The 19,733-nt window shown below is 42.0% G+C and overlaps 1 protein-coding gene across 3 annotated transcripts in view; it reads right to left on the bottom strand.

The window, feature by feature from the left end:
• The window catches only part of ELOVL5 (ELOVL fatty acid elongase 5), a 40,442-nt gene that overhangs the window by 6,653 nt on the left and 14,056 nt on the right, over positions 1-19,733 (bottom strand). For all 3 annotated transcript variants that reach the window (XM_074819891.1, XM_074819892.1, XM_074819893.1), the window contains exons 2-5: positions 10,820-10,885; positions 8,725-8,912; positions 1,165-1,242; positions 355-526 (exon numbers count right to left, since the gene is read on the bottom strand). In XM_074819891.1, the coding sequence (XP_074675992.1) occupies positions 355-526; positions 1,165-1,242; positions 8,725-8,912; positions 10,820-10,877 (496 nt within the window). In that variant the 5' untranslated portion in view covers positions 10,878-10,885. The remainder of the gene's footprint in view (positions 1-354; positions 527-1,164; positions 1,243-8,724; positions 8,913-10,819; positions 10,886-19,733) is intronic.

The following is a 19,733-nucleotide window of genomic DNA, read 5'->3' as shown; positions in this document are numbered from 1 at the left end:
CTATTAGCTATCTTGCAGCTGAAACAAGCTTCTGGTCCTGACTTGGAAAAGAGTATTGTTTCCTTAGAGAGTCTGCAACCACCACAAAATAGAGAAAGCAAAATTAACAGGTATCAGACCTGGACTACTGCCCCTGATGAGTGTCACACTGCCATGCAAATTCTTCAAACTACATAGACATGCCTTTTCTAGAGGCAGCTTAATTCCTGCAACTATCTGCAACAGTTGCAATGCAGAAAAGCATCTTAATATGGGACAGAACAGCTGAAGGTACCAGAGATGTTTGGTTTGATCAAAAGAAAACCAAAACGAGACCCTTGTTCCAAGTGTTCCCCACCATAACCCAGTACTTACAGTGACCACAAGGCACCCAGTTCATAACAAACCACCAAATGTTCAGCATTGTTGCATGGTGGTAGACATGCAGAACAGTGATCTGATGATTATTTTTCCGCAAAATGAAAAAGAAGGTATCCATGAACTCAATGAGTTTGGAGAAATAGTACCACCAGAGAACACGTATGATCTAGAAAGGAGGAAACAAGTTTTAGAAGCATTGCACATTGTGGGGGTTTTCAACCCTTTTGCTGTCTGAGTAATTAAAATCCAGATTCTGTCCTGCACTAGGATTGAAGACACTGTTGAGATCTTCTGTAATGCTTCTGCCTCAGGTATCTCTGTAGGAGATCCAAGTACAAACCCATAGCTACAGATTAAAACAGGATGACAAAGACTGCTTTATAAGGCTATTGCTGTGCACCTGGGGTGTCCTGGGAGAAATGAGAAAAAATTTAACCGAAGTTGATCCTGCAGTGCTCTCTGTAAAGAGGTCTGAACAGCGACCAGAAGAAATCATCACCACATCTCAGAAGGAACAGGGGAGTCACAACACATAGAGGTTGGATACAATCTGAAGACCAACTCCTTGTTTTTTGACCTGGGAACACTTGAAAATTTACAGATAATTACTCACCAAAATACTAACCACGAATATATTGTAGATCAACTATTATGTTTGACAATGCATTGTCCATTGTATTGTAAAAGGAGGGAAAAAAGCATATAGTTTGAACAAAACCTGCATAATCAATACTGTTCTGCTTTTCACGTACACACAAGCAGACAATCTGAAATGTTATTAGCTGTAAGTCTCGATTACATTACCTTCATATCAGCTTCTCCTCCACTGTGCGTATCCTGACAGAAGAAATTGTATCCTCCCTCCCATACTCCTGTCAACAGCTGAGAAGATCAAAGAATAAAGTGTTATTTGGGGAGAAGGCTGTACCCCGTGGCACATGCAAACCTCCACAGCGGCTCTGCTGAGACATCTGGTGTCAAGGGATTCATGGGCACCTGAGTGTGGCATTAGGTTGAATTCAAGCTCCAAGCAGTGACCGAATCATAGTGGAGGGTGAATTAACAAATTCTTCCAATTGGGGTATACCAGAATAAAAATAGGAGGTAGCATCTTATGCCCACTTATCCCACAGAGCGTGTGTGTTTTGCACAGTCATATTCCAGACAGATTCTCAAGAAATATCTTTACCTCTTGGCTGATGATCTCATTGTTGGAGAAAGTGAACAACCAAAGTAAATATATTTTTCTTCTGATTATTTTTGGAAAGAAAAAGTTTATTTTAAATAAACTTTATATAAAGAGATCTGACTACAAATTTTCAACCGTCTAACAGAGCAAATCTTCAGCTTTGCTATCCTTAACAGCCAACAAGTGATGTTTTACGGTATTGCGTTTCTTCAAGATCTTTTTAAATAATTCACTCATCCCAGTATAAGTGACTTCCTCCATAGGATATGGCATTGCCTGCCTGACTTCCTGGCATAACAAATAACACCTCAGATCTGATGGAATTACTTTTAAGAGTAATGAGCAGGTATCAGTCATGAGAGGCTGATAGGGAGCCCACTGCCAAGGGGCTGGCTGAAACCTCTGGAGAAGCAAGAGGCAAGCTGGATGTCTGTGTCCCACCCTTTCATGGGTGGGAGATGGAGGGGCAGGTTGAGGGTGGGATGGGAGGAGGGAGTGGGTACAAGGACAGGAGCAAGCCCCCCTTTAATATTGTTAGGTATCCCAAAAAACATTTTAAAGGCAGAGACAGATATCCTGCACAAGCAAGTTATCCAGTTTTGGCCTTAACTATGCTTGTGCAGAATAAAAAAAAGCTTTGCAAAGCCACGGTGGAAAACTCTTTGTACCATAAGTCATTTAAAATGATCACTTGATTAAGGGACTACAATAACTGGTATGATTAAAATGCTGCTCAGAACTGTGAATGGGAAGCTAATTCTAAAAGGTACAATAAAGATTATCAGTTAAACGATCCACCTTTTCCTAATGTTATTTCTTTCATGCCTCATTTTCCTCCTAAATTAGCTTTTAAAATACCCAATCAGCCTAGGTCATTATTTTTGACCCAAGATAGAATTATTGCCACTACTTAGGGGGGGAAACAAAAAAAAAAGACAGACATCTAGTTATAACATATAGACCTGGAATTATCTCATGTATTAGAGACAAATCAATACCACCTAGCCACAGTGAGAGCAGGGCAGCCGTGCGCATCAACGGCAGACCCAAGCAATTTCTCTATCCAAGCAGCAAAGGGAACACAGCCACGGGAGGACTCCTCTCCGGGCTGTAAGGCAGGCACAGCTGTGCAAAGCACACCAGTTTAGAAGTGGTACCCTGCTAAAGGACCAGCTGTGTCCCGGAGGAAGCCTTACACCAAACCACTCTTAGGGCACCGAGGGAAAGCCTGTGCGGCTTCACAAGTGCCCACCAGTCCCTCAGACAGAAGATCACATTGTGCTGTGATCATGTTGTTAAGAGTTTACAGATGTTTTCATACAGTTCTCATAGTTCAAGGAAGTGTTAAGAATAGAGTGAGAATCACAATGTTTATATTGTAATTAATCCAAATAGCATCCATCACTAATGCTGCGGTCCATAAACTTATCCCAAGTAAAGGGTAGCATAGTGAAACCCAAAGAGCTTTCCCTGCAAGTGATACAGGTTTGCTACCTAAAGCGTAACACAACCAAAGGTGTCTGGATGGATCCCACCTCTCTGAAGGGCAAAGCCATCAATGTGGCTACAGGTAGCTTCAGCTAAACCTGAGTACTCCCTTGTTTCCAGAAGAGCATGTAGTAACATGCTAGGAAGCTGTAATACTCTCACAGCCACAGGGGTTTAAATGATAGAAGCAAAGCAACACTTGTAGGAAACTGTAACATCTCTTACCATATAAATAGTTAGTAAAGTTACAAAAATAATTTAATCTCTCCCTTTCCAGAGGAACTAAATGGTGAAAAGCTGCTACTGCTGCCCACAAACTGCTGCTGCTGCCCACAAACATTGCTTGGTGCAACATACAACACACAGATAATCCTTTTACTGAGTAAACCAGCTGCTCCTTTGTCTGACACCACTATTCCTTACATCCACAATATTTTCAGCACATACTGGAAAGCTTCAGAAAACAAAATCAATGGGCCACTCTGAGACCTGACCACGAATGGTTCCCAAAGGGTTCTGTTACGCACAGGGCTGGGCGTACAGCACCAGGGAGCTGCTTACATGCCACCTAGAAAGCAATAAATAGAGGTGTCATAAATGGCTAGCTAGTGCATTTAAGTCATTGCTCATGCTTGTTGTGGTCCCCCCTTACAGTTACTGTACAGCATGTCTCAACTTGCCCAGCAACGGGCTGGTGGCTCCTCAGCCACCCCAGGCTTGAAACAACCTTTCCCTGCCCTCTGTCCCTAGGAAGTCCTTCATTTTCAGGTTGGCAGGAGCCCAGGCTTGCTAATGGCATTGCTGATGCACAACCACACAGGCATATCTTCTCTCAAGAAATCAGCCTGTTCAGAAAAGGCTGACTATAATAATTTTCACCAGAGTACGTGATTTTTAAATGACACGAAAAGAGACAGCTCCTTCCCAACTAGAACTTAATCTGTCTACTGCCATAAAAGACAATAAAAAATGTTTCCATAAATACATTAGCAACAAAAGCAGGGCTAAGGAGAATCTCCACCCTGTATTGGATGCGGGGTGGGGGTGGGGGAACAGTGACAAAGGTTGAGGAAAAGGCTGAGGTACTTAATGCTTTCTTTGACTCAGTCCTTAATAGTAAGACCAGTTGTTTTCTGGGTACCCAGCCCCCTGAACTAGAAGACAGGGATGGGGAGCAGAATGAAGGCCCCATAATCCAAGTGGAAATGGTTAGCAACCTGCTACACCATTTAGATATACACAAGTTTATGGGTCAGATGGGATCCACCCAAGGGTACTGAGAGAGCTGGAAGAAGTGCTCACCAAGACACTTTCAATCATTTATCAGCAGTCATGGCTAACCAGGGAGGTCCCAGTTGATTAGAAGTTAGCAAGTGTGACACCCACCTACAGGAAGGACCGGAAGGAGGATCCAGGGAACTACAGGACTGTCAGTCTGACCTTGGTGACAGGGAAGGTTATGGAGCAGATCATCTTGAGTGCCATCACATGGCATGTACAGGACAACCAGGTGATCAGGCCCAGTCATCATGGGTTTATGAAAGGCAGGTCCTGCTGACTAACCTGATCTCCTATGACAAGGTGACCTGTTTAGTGGATGAGGGAAAGGCTGTGGATGTTGTCTACCTAGACTTTAATAATGCCTTTGACACTGTTTCCCACAGCATTCTCCTGGAGGATCAGGCTGCTCACAGCTTAGACAGGTGTACTCTTCACTGGGTTAAAACTTGGCTGGATGGCAGAGCCCAAATAGTTGCGGTGAATGGAGTTAAATCCAGTTGGTGGCCAGTCACAAGTGGTAGTCCCCAAGGCTCACTATTGGGGCCCATGTGTTTAATATCTTTATCAATGATCTGGACAAGGGGATTGGGTGCACCCTCAGTAAGTTTGCAGATGACACCAAGTTGGGTGGGAGTGTTGATCTGCTCAAGGGTAGGGAGGCTCTGCAGAGAGACCTGGACAGGCTGGAGCGATGAGCTCAGGCCAACTGTATGAGGTTCAACAAGGCTCAGTGGTGGGTCCTGCACTTGGGTCACAACCACCCCAATGCAATGCTATAGGTTTGGGAAGAGTGGCTGGAAAGATGCCCAGCAGAAAAGGACCTGGGGGCGTTGGTCACAGCTGCCTGAATACGAGCGGGCAGTGTGCCCAGATGGCCAAGAAGGCCAGCAGCATCCTGGCTTGTATCAGAAATAGTGTGGCCAGCAGGACTAGGGAAGTGATCGTGTCTTATTGCTTGTTACTTGGGAGAAAAGATCAACACCCACCTCTTTACAACCTCCTCTCAGGTAGTTGTAGAGAGTGATAAGGTCTCCCCTGAGCCTCCTTTTCTCCAGGCTAAGCAACCCCAGTTCCCTCAGTTGCTCAAATCCTGGTGGCTCATATCACTTGGTTAGTTTTGCTAACAAACACCCCCAAAATAAAATAGGTCTGCATGCCATATAACTGGGTACCTGGCACTCTTCCTACTTTGCCAAATTACCCCGCCAAGACTCGAGTAGAGAGGCATGGGCCCTACTCACAGTGTTGCAAGAACAACTTGACTCGCGAACCTGGAGCAGAGCAGCAACAGGGGTGGAAGCAGTATTACCTCTGCTTCTCTCCCTAACTCCCGTAGCTCATTCAGATACAGCCATGCCAGTCAGCAGGAGATTAACCCATATCCTGCTATGCACCTTCTCCACCACACAGGAGGCCACCCCTTGCTGCCCCTGCGCAACACAGGAGTGTTTTTTTCCCTCAAAGTCCAAGCACTGTAGATTTATACAGAATAAAACATTGTTTGCCCCTAATGAGCACCCCCTCTTCCTGAAGTATGGGAGTGATAGGTCAGCCTGGAGAAACCTCTCCTGCCCCCTTGGCCTGCCATGCCTTTTGTATTGTCTGGGACAACCACAGTTCAATACTCTGTTCTGCTAGTACCAGAACCCAGTCCGGTCATTAAATGCCCAAATAAATAATTTATAGCAAGTACACACAGAAACTACTATCTTAGGAATTCCAAATAAGAGGTATAAGATTTCTAGTGATTTTAAAATAAGGTTATATTATATTACATTACATCAGTAGACCAAATGGTGCAAGTACACAGTAACTAGAATTACACAAATCCTACAATACAAAATTGTTTTCCCCATGTTATTGCATATAACTTTTCAGATGTAAAGGTCAGAAAAACCAAGCAGGTCATCTTTCTCATCCTAGCTGGGAGGATGCCTCACTTTAACATCTTATTTCAGTCATATAATATTTAAACTGAGCTGTGATGCTATGAATCATGACCTGAACCACTACAGCTGTAACTCAGGAAGAACTCCAAAGCAGGGTTTCAGGTTTATTGTACACAAGCTATTAAAGCAGCTTATTTTCAGACAGACTACTAAACAGGTTCATAAGTGGTGATGTTTTATGACTTTCCTCAAACTAGGATTGAAAAAAGTTTAATCCACCTGAAATTCAAAGTGACAACAAGGAAGAGAACAGGGAGTTACATCTCTTTTGAATGCTGCTCTTCACCATGTTATCTTAAAAGTGAGTATGTGCACTATGAAGTGCTACTGATGTATGGCTAATCCTTCAAAGCCAAATTTCCACAACTGATGTGATCTGAGCAAAGGTATCATCTGCTTTGCACTGACCCAGGTAATGGTGGAGGCACTACAGCTAGAGAACATACCTGTAGGTGCAGGAAGCTCATTTTTTTCCCTATCACCCAGCCCTTCAGCTCTCTCCCTGCAAACATCAAGCAATGCAGTGTTATGTCAGCACAGCTCTCTACTTGGAAGCACTTTTATGGGATCAGCCCCTTGTTGCACTACGTTGCTTGCCCTCACGTCTAGCTTATAAGTGCTGTCAAACACATTTCATAGCAACTACCACAAGTTTAATAGTCTTCATAACACTGTAGCTTCGTGTATTCCCATTTATAAAGGGACGGTATATTTACAGCAATACCAACGAACACTTTCACATAGATAACATTACATTACGAGCAATATTCACTTTGATTAAGTGTTTCACTATACAGAAAGGAGGAGCCTTAATATTCACTGTATTTTAGTTGTCTCATTCCTTCACAATATAAATGCTATTCAGCTGGCTACAAGTATGAGGACTTCTTCAGCATACAATAAATAGTCCTTTCTTGGTAACCAGTTCATTGTTAGCAAGAAAAAGGCATTTATAAGATCAACAGTTTGGATCTTTTCTACTGTTTAAATTTATCACCACGTTTTGTAACATGTAGAATGCTATAATACTTTTCATGTGGAAACTATGCATATTATTTCAAGTATTCAAGGAAAAAAGATTGGCTATCCTGAGAGTTTTATCCATACTCAGTACAACTGAAGAAAAGTCCATACTTTTAAACACTCAGTAATGTAACTGGAGGTTAAAACAATAGATTATTACGTAATTATAAATAATATCTGCATAAAATAATGCAGACGTTGTACATGAAGTCCACAATACTACTTTTAGACAAATTAAACAGATAACACACAAATTTTTCTGGATGGTAACATCCTGACTGGGAGGTTAGAAACATAAGCACATCAAGAATAAAAGTTGTTCCAAGTATCTACTGAATCCAAGACTGTTTACCCTGAAGAATCAAGTATCAAAGTTCTTAATAACCCAACTCAGTAATTTTTGACAATTCACTACACAAGAGAAATAACTTTAAATTTAAATCACTTCCTATCTAAACACTCACCTTGTAAAACACTACAGAATTAACTACAAACTTAAAGGAGAATTACAGCTTGCATATACTTCTAAGCAAATGCCAAAAAAAGGAAAAAAAAGGAAAAGAGATTGGTAGTTTTAGCTTTAGCTTGAATCACATGTTGAAAATGAAATCTCTCCTTACAGAAAGAAGAAATGCTTTTGGTTAAAAGCAAGCCAGAGTATCCTGTACATTAAAGCCACACACTCAATCATTTTCTGACCACATTCTTATTTACACTACCATAGTTCTTAATTTTCACTTTAATAAAAACCATATAATTCTGAGTAAAAGCAGCTAAAATGCTCTCTGGGAAGTGGAACACTTTATACTGCCTAAATCTTTGTTTTGTTAGGAGAGAAAATAAGTCCACAGAGAGTCCAATTCAGTTGGAAATATATTTGTATGTTCCGATTTTAACTTCCAAGAAACAGATGAATCACAATGCCATTGATGCAATTGTTTCAGCAAAACTAAGAGGACACGAAGCGATTGCAGGCTTACAGAAATAGATGCGGAGTGTGTGCATGATTAAACACATTTAAATAAAACACATTTTGCACTCCAAATCAAGCTGTAGTTTTGCTATGAAGTACTCTGTACAATCCACCAGCACAGTCACGTTGAGCATGACTTCTAGGCAAGGAGGAGTTACTGAAGGAGTAGCCAGGTTCCTGCTGAAAGATCAGGCCTTCACTTCCACTGAGCGACAGAAGTGCATTTGAAACACTGCTAACCAATGTCAGCATAGATGTTTAAGGCAAGGTTTGTTTCATACTGTCCTTAGAGGTAATGTTACAACTACAGTTTTCTCCCCTGAGAAGTGACATTGAAGAACGGTTGCAATGTTTCTGCAGATATTTCCCCGGGACTTTCCTCGGAGATCATTTTCAACATAAGCCAATGTAATTAAATCAGACACCGCAAAATAACCCTGACCCAACCCCTTTCCTCCTACCTCATAAAACATATACAGGGAAAGCAGTGTAAGTCCAAGGTTGTAGACCACTAGAACACCCCTGCACGAGAACGGTTGCTTATTCCGCATGTACTTTGGTCCTAGCCACACGATTAGTAAGTACAAGACTGAGAAGATAAAGGTAGGTGTATAGTTCTCCAGAAGAAGCCATCCTTTTACTCTGGGGTCTGAAACAAACAAAAACATGGAAACACTTAGATTTTGTAAGGGGAAAAATTCAGTGCATCCAGAAAAAGCTTTATCCAAAATGCTTCTAGTGCCAGAATACTGGAGAAAGACAAAGGAAGATCAGCAAGCCATTTTATTAAGGGCCACATTGCTAATTACAACCAACCTCTGCAAACAAGATTTTAGTTATACAGTTGTTAAAGAAAGCAGAAATAATTCTCTTCCTAAGGCAAAAATATTCTTAAATTATTACTGCTATTATTTTTAAATAGTCACTACTGTTCAGAATCATCGTCCATCCTGAACACCACAGATGAGTTTAAATTATGAAGAAAAGCTTCAACAATCCTTATTCTCTCAAACCAGCCTTTCCTGATAGCACACACCTTATTTCCTCACAGAGACAGCAAAGCTGGGAGTGAAGCAGACACCTCTCTAGTTATCAGTGGATGATCCTGATAATTATTTTCTAGTCGGTGCTAACACAATTAGACTCATGTATGTGCTACTCAAAAGGATTAAATTTTGAAGTCCTTGTATGAGCAGTGAAACAGAGTCAGTCCAGTCTGACTAACCAGTCCAGCTGGCAACATGTCAGCTCTCAGGAAAAGCACATAAACCACCCTGAACAAGAGGATTTCAGGGGAACACTTGGGACAAGTGCATGATTCCTCTGAACCACAACTGTGTCGTCTGTACCCAGCAACAGCACCGTATTTCACTCCTCTCACTGAAGTTGGTCTAAAGGATTGAAACCAAATTTACAAACTCATAAATTAACAATTCAAGTATTGCTGGCATTCACAGCCCTGACTTAATTTCAAAGGAGTCACATGTGGATCCTGAATGTAAGATGTGAGGCCTTAAAATGTAGGTTGGGAAGTAGTTAAGAAAGCCGGGGAACTGTTTGGATTTGCTGCCTTTATGGTTCATTATTTTTAAGACATGGCAAATATAGACCATATGCCAGCACATGCAATAAGTTATATCAGAACATCCAGACTAATTTAAATGGGCTTAGTATGAAGAGGGGGGCAACAAGGGCACTGAGCTACCAAAAGCAAACAGAAAACACACTTTGAAGGATCAGAGACTTGTTCCACCTCCTGTGGACTTTGTCCTGCGAGGAAGTAGCACCACCACTGAATTTCACTGTGACAGAGGTAGAAGAGACACTACTGAAGCAATCAGAGGAGAAAGCACATGCCACTGAGCAGGATTGCTATGCACACTCTGTACGGGATGCTGACGTTTAACACCCCCTGGTCAGGACCAGGTGGAACACGGCCATCCCTACCCTAGCTGGAAGCCCTCACCATGAGGCTACTGCCTGTCCCAGTCCCACTGCATCTCTTTTCCTTATGCTGACCAGGATTGCTGTTCTCCACCTGTAGACTTTTTCCCAGTCAAAAACCTACCAAAACCATTGTTTCTTTAAAAAGAACGGTTTCAAAGCAATGCTCTCCAAAAACTACATTTTTTCAGTGAAAAGTTCCTTAGCAGCTCTGGTTATGAGGGTAAGAATATTTTTATTTCATCAAATGCAAATTAAAAAAAGATTTTTTAAAATAAAAACTATTATTAAATTCTTAAAAAGAAAAGAAGGCGGCAAAGATCTGAGTGAGATAAGCCATTCACTAAGACTAACAACAGGAGCTTAACTTGAGTAAGAAGAATAGCTCCTATGATTGTCATAGGTGAAAAATAAGCAGCTCTTCAGGTCAAAAGATCAGAAGCATTGATTAGATTTTTTTATTTATTACAGAATCACACATTTTGATGTTTGCAGATACTGAAGTAGTCACCTGTCAAAGTCAGGATGTTACAGAAAAGCTGTTTCTTATGCCCTAGTATCTGCACTTAAATATCATTTTTATTCACGTATTTAACTTTTGACAAATCTTACCTCTGGGTCCAAGCCAAACATCAAGGTAGCTATTGATTGTTTTATCCAGAAGTTCCATTCTACAACCTATCGAAATGGAAAGAAGAGGAAGAAGTTAGTTCTTCAGCTCACAGAAGCAGTTTAATCATCTGAGTACCATCTGTTAGGGCTAACAAAATACTAATATGCAAAAATTGCAGCAGACATACTGGACATTACTAGCATATATAAAGTCCATAAAGCTTGTAGAGCCACTGGTGTAAGAGCAGTATTTCTCGCTGAAATATTCTATCATGAATCTAGATACACAGATGCTTAAAATAATGAGTTCAGATTAATCTTATGTTCTTTTTAATTCTGTATTTTGTAAGTGCAAATACACGATGACACCTTGCAAGATCCCTCTGCACGGAGGAGGACTGGACCTTGAGAAAGCCAGAAATATTGAAATTCTCAAATAAATGCTATGAAGCTCTTTTAACAAAGAGCCTCGAGTAGCTGGCAACGCTAGGTGGGGAGGAGGAGGGAAGGTAAAAAGTGAAAACTAGCTCTGCTTTCACTTCTGTGGATAGGTGACGGATTACAGCTTTGATTAACAGCCCATAAAACCAAGAGATCAACAGTCACCAAATGACATCGAGGGCTGCAGTGGCAAGGGAGAAAACACTGTAGTTCATGGCATGAACATCTTCAGTTCCAGTAACTGCTTATTGGCAAGACATTACCAGATAAAACTCATTCAACATCAGTACCGTAGAGGGATTCAAATGTCATCTGTCAGCTCCTCACACAGCCAGTATTCGTTGGTAGCACCTGGTATATATTCTGAGGTACATAAGCCACTGTACCTCCCTAAGGCTAGAGCAGGAAGGAAGTAGCAACACTTTCCATGAGCAGGGACAACTGCATATGAAGCCATTCTGAAGAGAAGAGGAAGTAATTTTCTTAAGTAAAAAAAGCAACCAAACCAAAAAGAACCACCCTTCCAATTTCCTCTTTTCTATCCAGAACTGTACTGAACTTTCACTAAAATAATTTTATCCATTTTTAATAGGACAGTTTTCACTTCCTGACGTTTCTCCCCCCCAAACTACTAATATTAACAATTTTTAGTTACAGGGAAATAACGTAAGCAACACATAAGCTGTCAACATACCCACAGCACAAACCAAAACGATTACGAAAGTTTACACTTAGTTGCTAGCAACAACAAAGTTCATACCTCTTTTTTTCAGTTCTAGCTAAAGAAACATCTCTCTTTCACCTGTGAAAACCCTACGTCTAGGGGATTTCTGATTTATGCAAGTAAAATGAATAGTAGGTCCTCTGGTTTTAGTCAGCTGGGACTGACACCTCCATTTCTTTTGAGTCCAGCAAGAAAAGCCAAGCAGGATGCAAATGACGTCCTCTCCCTAGTCCAAAGTGGGACTGGGAGCTGCCCGGCCCTCACAAGGGTTTCAACTTCCTGTGGGACCAATAAAACACAATGGTCTTGGATTTGTGCATTTACATTGCATGGTCTTCTACATGTCCACATCCCTTCCACCACAGGGCTCCAGGCAGGAGGCTGCCGCACTCACGGAGGATTTCTGGCTGCACCCCTCACCCATTGTTTCCCGCAGGGCTCTCAGGGCCACGCGCAGAAGAGGACTTTCCCCTTCACACGCATCAACTCTTTGTACTGCTTTGGACCACACAAAGGCACAGAAACTTCCCTGGAATCTGGTCACCAGGCACAAACAAAAGAGCTTGAATAAAATAACCAGGAGCATTAAGTCTTCTGCAGTCCTGCTTCATACTGGTTTTATTTTCCAACTGAAGAAGCCCAGCCCAAATAAGCACACACCTCACAAGAAGGTGCATTTTTGGGATTACATCACTGTTTTGCTGATTGAGGATGTCAGTTAAACTCAAGACACTAGAGTGAAAAGAGTAGGCTGATTTTACTGTTAATAATTAAAGGATATAACTAAGTAATAGAGACAATAAGCAGTAAAATACAGAATAGTACACTTAATTATTACTACATACAGTTAAGCAAGGCAATGTGCCTAATCATTACTACACGATGGGGAGAATAGTGATTAATAAAGATCCATCACCACTTGCATACGTTACCATCACCCAGAACCGCTGGGGAGCACCGGTTACAGCGAGGATTTGGAGAGCCTGTCCTGGCAAGTGGGAAATCCTACGCGGTGCGTCCACCCATAGGTGAGGCATCCAAAGTCGCTGTGAGCAGGTCCAGCCTTATATACCCAAAGTCAGCAAGGCAGAATAACTTGCACTTTTGTTTTGAGCGGAAACATCTGGTTTCATCCTCCTGTTGGATTCCACCCAAAGCCTGGCCAGGGCTCAGGGGGGAGAACCAAGGGAGTTTCTAACAAGGCCAAACACTTGGGTTCTCAGCCTTGAACAAGGCTAAACGAGGGAAGTTGGATACATTCTCTCAGCATTTCATCCTCACTACTGATTATATTCTGTCTAAGCTACATCTTTCACTAGTGAGCATACATATTTCGTTAATGATCAGCTACTAATAATTAACACTAATGGTAATACGGATTTTACTAATTAACAGATACTAATAATGGATAACGCTTAGTTGTGAGGTTCATCTAGAGGTCAACTTTGTTTCAGGGCCTATTATTCAGGCCCTAGCACTACAATCGCCTTGCCAGCTATGACACAAACTGAGTGCTTGCATGAACAGCCATGGCACTAGCACACTGGTGTCCTATGAATAAGGAAATTTAACTGAGAAGACTATGCTGTGCTACCAGAAGAATGAACATCAGGAAGACTGTGAGAAATGAGTATATAATTTCCAAGGACAAGAAAGTTATTCAGAACAAGCTCTTCTTTTTTTCTTTTTCCACCTCTCATTTTTTTTTTTAATCTGTCAGCTATTAAATATCACCAGGAAAAGCACTCCCTAGCAGATTATCAATTTTGTTGCTTGAAATCCCTACTTACTCAATTTGTCTGTTGCTTCTTTGATCCAGTACTGATTGATTTAGTTACGTAGCATGGCATCATTCAATAATCCAGCATCTGCACCTGACTTCAACTACCCTTTTTTGCAGAGGAAGGCTTCAGATGGGAAAGTTTGTCCTGGTTTCAGCTGGAATAGAGCTAATTTTTTCTCTTAGTAGCTAGAATAGCGCTGTGTTTTGGATTCAGTATGGGATTTGGTATGAGAAGAATGTTGATAATACACTGATGTTTTCAGTTGTTGCTAAGAAATCAAGGACTTTCCAACTTCCTATGTCCTGCTAGTGTGCAGGTGTACAAGAAGCTGGGAGGTAGCAGAGTCAGAGCACTGGACTCAAATTGGCCAATGGAATATTCCATATCATATAATGTCATGCTCAGTATATAGATGAGGGTTGGCAGGAAGTGAGAGCCCTACCGCTTCCTTAGCGAGGGACTCCAGCTGCTTGACTTCTTTACCCTCTAAATCCAAGCTACTGGCCCTGTTATCGCAGCATCTGAGCAGCCAAGTGACAAGGTGCTCGCCTTGATGATGGCTGAAATCTTTCTGTATATCCCACAGCTCACTCAGGGATAGAGATCGGGTGGAGGTGGTTACTGTCTAGTCTTCTCCTCCCTCCTCCTCCTCCCTAGGAAGGGCATCTTCATACCTTTCTAAACATGATGACCTTCGTGTCCATTTCTTCTTCTGTACGGGGGCAACCAATCCCAAAATCAGGACAGTTTGTTTCAAAAACAAAGGTTCATTATACAAAAAATACAAGAAAGCTCAATTCAGAACTGACTTGCTATATACTGTTGTTTGCTGGACACTGAAAATGCAGATATGTAAATGAAATAACTAAGAAAGCAGAAACAAATTCTGCCTAGCTATAGCAAAGATAGCAAGAATTGAAACTCCATGTTCAACCCTTCCATAAAATTGGAAGAAAAACCTTGTTCCCCAAGAGGAGGACGCTTTCTGCAGGTTTCAGCTTTTTTGTGCCACTACCCCAAAGCAGCTTTTGGTGCCAGCATTATCAGACAGCAGATTGTAAAAGGCACAGCGAAGGAAGAACTACTCCTGGTGTCGATTTCCAGAATTTGCAGAAAAAGAAATTGTTTCAAAAGGAACTCATTTGTGTGACAGAAAAACAGAGGGAAACAATCTGCTTTTGTTCCAGAAGGGGTCATGTGAAAATGCATCAAGTCTCCTGCCAACAGTCACACAACATTAAACACTGCTTCAACGGCAGCAACTACAAGCGTTCTTTTTTAATTAGAATAGCTTCCCAATTCAGAGGAACATCGACTCCCAGAAAAATTAAACCAGTGGCCATCTGAAACACTGTAATCGGCATATTTCCTCATACTGAAAGTAAGCACATTCTGCAACTGACCACAGACATGAGCAGATCACTAGCAATGCTCCTCTACCTAGAAGTCATCCCACAGCAAGGCACACTATTCATAGAATCATAGAATAGTTTGGCTTGGAAGGGACCTTTAAAGTTCATCTAGTCCAATCCCGCTCCTGCAATAAGCAGGGACATCTTCAACTAGATCAGGTTGGTCAGAGCCCTGTCCAGCCTGACCTTGAATGTTTCCAGAGATGGGGCATCGACCACCTCTCTCGACAACCTGTTCCAGTGTCTCACCACCCTCATTCTAAAAACCTTCTTCCTTATATCTAGTCTAAATCTGCCCTCTTTGAGTTTAAATCCATTACCCCTTGTCCTATTGCAACAGACCCTACTAAAAAGTCTGTCCCCATCTCTCTTTAAGCCCCCTTTAAGTACTAAAAGGCTGCAATAAGGTCTCCCTGAAGCCTTCTCTTCCCCAGGCTGAACAGCCCCAACTCAGCCTGTCCTTGTAGGCGAGGTGCTCCAGCACCCTGATCATCTTCACAGCCCTCCTCTGGACCTGCTCAAGCAGGTCCATGTCTTTCTTATGTTGGGGGCCCCAGAGCTGGACACAGTACTCCAGGTGGGGTCTCACAAGAGCAGATTAGAGGGAGAGAATCACCTTCCTCAACCTGCTGGTCACGCTTTTCCTGACGCAGCCCAGAATGTGGTTGGCTTTCTGGGCTTTGAGCACACGTTGCTGGCTCACATTCAGTTTTTCATCCACCAGTACCCCCAAGTCTTTCTCCACAGGGCTGCTCTCAATCCCTTCATCCCCCAGCCTGTATCGATACAAGGAGTTGCCTCGACCCATGTGCAGGACCTTGCAGTTGGCCTTGTTGAACCTCATGAGGTTTCCAAAATCCCACTTCTCAAGCTTGACCAGGTCCCTCTGGATGCCATCCTGTCCCTGAGGCATGTCAACTGCACCACTCGGCTTGGTGTCATCTGCAAACCTGCTGAGGGTGCACTAGATCCCACTGTCTATATCACTGATGAAGATACTAAACATTACTGGTTGCAGTACAGACTCCTGAGGGACACCACTCATCACTGATCTACATCTGGACATTGAGCCACTGACCACTACACTCTGGATGTGATCATCCAACCAATTCCTCATCCACTGAACAGTCCACCCATCAAATCCATATCTCTCTAATTTAAAGAGAAGGATGTTGTGGGGGACCATGTCAAAGGCCTTACAGAAGTCCAGATAGATGACATCCATAGCCTTATTTGGTACATAGTCAGAAAAAAAAAAAAAACAGACCTAATTATGCTACACACTACTTTTAAAAACAGGTATGTCCATATACAGTAGTTATTTTTGCCTAACCTGCCTTTCTACAATGGACAGGAAAGAAATCATTTTCTCTGCTACCAAATTTTACCAGTGCAGTGAGGCCCCTGAACACCAGGGCAAGCTGGATCAGAGCCTGGAAGCACTCAGGCTTACAACCCAAAAGACACTTTACTCTAAATCCAAACATTTAATCCAGGAAAATGCATATCTGATGTTTTAAACAGAACAAAATTACTAGACTTCCAATCCTGCAACACAAATATTATGAAAAATAGTTGCACCTTGCCCCAACAAGATCGAGCCCCATCATCAAAATACTTTTTCAGAAATCCTCTGGATTTAGATAGACCTTTTTTTGGACATCCAGAGAATGTTTTGCATTCTTGGTCCACTTCTGGTGCTATGAGCTGGGACATGCACTGCACTCCAGCAGCCATCCATCTGTTTGGGCAGAAGATGCAGACTCTACCCTGCCACTCAGTCCAGGCATGGATGGTCCTGGTGCTCCTCGGTGTGGCAACCAAAAATACAGGCCAAAGGCTACACAGAAATGTGCTTTCTTGAAGTATATTTTAAAAAAATTTATTTATAAGAAGTTTTTCATACAGGCTGCGAGCAGTGGTAACCTGCTCTTCTAAGGCACATCACTACTCTCTGAGGAAAGGGCTATTAAATACTGAAGTATTTTACCAGCTCCTGCCCTTCAAAGGAAATTCCCTCCTACGCTTTCCACAGAAAACACATGCTGGGACATTTATGTCAAAAAAGGATTTAAGAATTCTTGGTCACATTTTAACGTTGTTTCTTGAGTTTCTTCTTGGAGTAACTTTCAGCATTTTACAGGTGCAAAGATAAGGCACAAAAATATACAGGTTTGCCCCTTGTCCCATGCCACCCTTTTTAAGCAAACCAAACAGTAGCAACAAAACATTTTGGGCTGAAAGCTCAAAGCACTGCAAGCCTGCTGCCTTTCAGCAGGATCCTCCAGCTCTCACCCTGCTGCTCAAGAACTCCCTGAAACAACAGATCCCAGTTTTCACATTTAAAAGCCTGAAATTGAGTTCCAAAAAAATCCCCAAAATAGGCATCTAAATAATCGTGCTGGCTTCTGAGAGCAACACACCATCAGGCCTGGCTGCTCAGCCTTCTTGGAAAAGTGCCACTTTCTCTGTTCTTAAATTAGGACTTCGAAGCCTAATTTTAGGCACTTAATTTTGGAAAGTTTGAATTGTGTTTTCTCGTTAAAGTGATGTTTCCCAGTCCCTGCTACTGCAGAGGTGACTCCTCTCTTCCTTACTCCAAAAGTACAAATTATCCCTCCTCCAAAACCACAATGATCATGCTGCTGTTTGCTTTTGTAAATGTACTGGAATTAAAAATGCTCAGCTGCTTGAGAACTGGAAGACAGCACCGATAATCAAAGCTGTCAACCATTTTCTGTCCATTTTCTAAAGCTGTCCAGTGTCTACTTTCTATTCCAAAAGCCTTAACTGCCCTTGCATGTATTCCCTTTGCCTTTCAACTTGCTGCCAACCTGATTCCCTTTTTTTGCCCTTTTCGAATACTGTTTAAGGTCCCAAGCATGCTTAATGTTAACAAGAAAAAGTTCAGAATAAATCACAGTCCATATTGATCTGAAAGTGCAAGTATATTTATTTTATGGGAAACCAGGTGAAGCATGAGTGCTGTGGATTTTGCACTTTAGTTTTGTTAAAATGCAAGAAACTATTTTTAAACTTTATTTTGCAACTGTATCTCTAGCAAAGCGATGCAGATTTTTGGCCCACCTTGCATCAGCGGCAAATCCAGCCTGCTGCTGACTCATCAGGACCTGCAGTGCTGAGCTTTCACACTCACCGGCAGCACCAGCGTAAGGAAGTTTAGAAATAAATGATTTGTATAAAACTCAGGGAAGTGTAAAAAATGCAGGACAAAGGAGAGAAGGTAGTCTCAAATAGCTTAACCTCAATGGTATTTCGAAACATTCGAAAATGCAGGGGGTAAAGGAAGACTTTGGCCAATTAACTAGGAGAACAATTTCATGCCATTACTTGGTGAAAAACAGTACACCACCACCTCTCCATCCCCAGAAAGATGCATCCAGCTACAAATAAGGATCTTTCATGCTGCAAAGGCCCCCTCAGCAGCAGCAGATCTGACATCCCTCAGTGCTACAGTAAAATGCTTTTTGCAACAGCATGCATTTTCCTGAAATAAAACAATTGAGGGGGTACCCTGTGCCCAGCTGCTGCACCCATACCCCAGCACCATGATACTGGAAACTTCCTTACCACTGCCAGCTCATGGCACAGTGCTGTTAGGGTAATAAAGTGCAGATTGCAAAAGTATTTACAGAAATAAAATGGGGAGGAAGAAAATGCAAAGCATGCAGGTTTATTCAACTGCTGTGTTTGTAATAGCACACAACTGTAAAATGTGCAAGGACACTGCAGAGATAACTCCCAGCTCAAAGAGGAGTTAAAGAACTTGTTTGTTTCTTGTTTTTTTAAATGAGAAAGAAACAGAAGAGAGGATCTGTAGCAAACTAGGTTAGATGGAAACAGGGAGAATATGTACATGGCACAAGAGCTACAAGTTGACTTTTTTGGAAGGAAAGCCAAAGCACAGCATTTGCTATATAGCTTTGCTCCAAAGCTCTCCTCCCCAAGCAGTATGGGAGCATTTACTAAGTTTACTGTTTTGATCTGAAGCTTCCTTTTTTGTCAAAAGCTGTGCTGGTATTGCAATTGGGAAAATGTTGCTAGCTGTAGCTCACAATGGCAAATGAGCCAGAGGAAGCCTGGGAAGCTGAAGAGAGAGAGCTGAGAAGATGAAGGAGTCAGAAGCTAAGTCTAGAGGGCCATAAGGACTTCAGCTTTCATGTTGGGTCTCCTTTCTCTTATTCAAGTGTCACCTGCAAGAAGGTCTGAAAATCTCCTCCTCTTTATTAAAGGGACTCCTCTAATCTCTGTTTGTGCACTTCACTCAAACCAACTTTTTGCTTCCACGTGAGAAAAATAAAGGTACAGTCCCCAAAGCCATGAGCCTTCTTAGTCAAAAGGCTGCATTTTCTAACAACAGAGATGATGAGACTACAGCCAACAAGTCCAAAGGATGGAGAAGCCCAGTCTTGCATGACCATTACTAGCAGCAGAATTCAAGAGTACTGTGAAGCTTCAAGATATTAAGCATTAATTTACTTTTTTTTTAAAAAAAAGCCTGTATCTCATAATTGCATATTAAAATTTAAAAA

Source organism: Strix aluco, chromosome 3 (genome assembly GCF_031877795.1).
Source record: "Strix aluco isolate bStrAlu1 chromosome 3, bStrAlu1.hap1, whole genome shotgun sequence".
NCBI lineage: Eukaryota > Metazoa > Chordata > Aves > Strigiformes > Strigidae > Strix > Strix aluco.
Note: the sequence above shows the minus strand (reverse complement) of the source record. Positions and strands in the feature narration are given on the sequence as shown.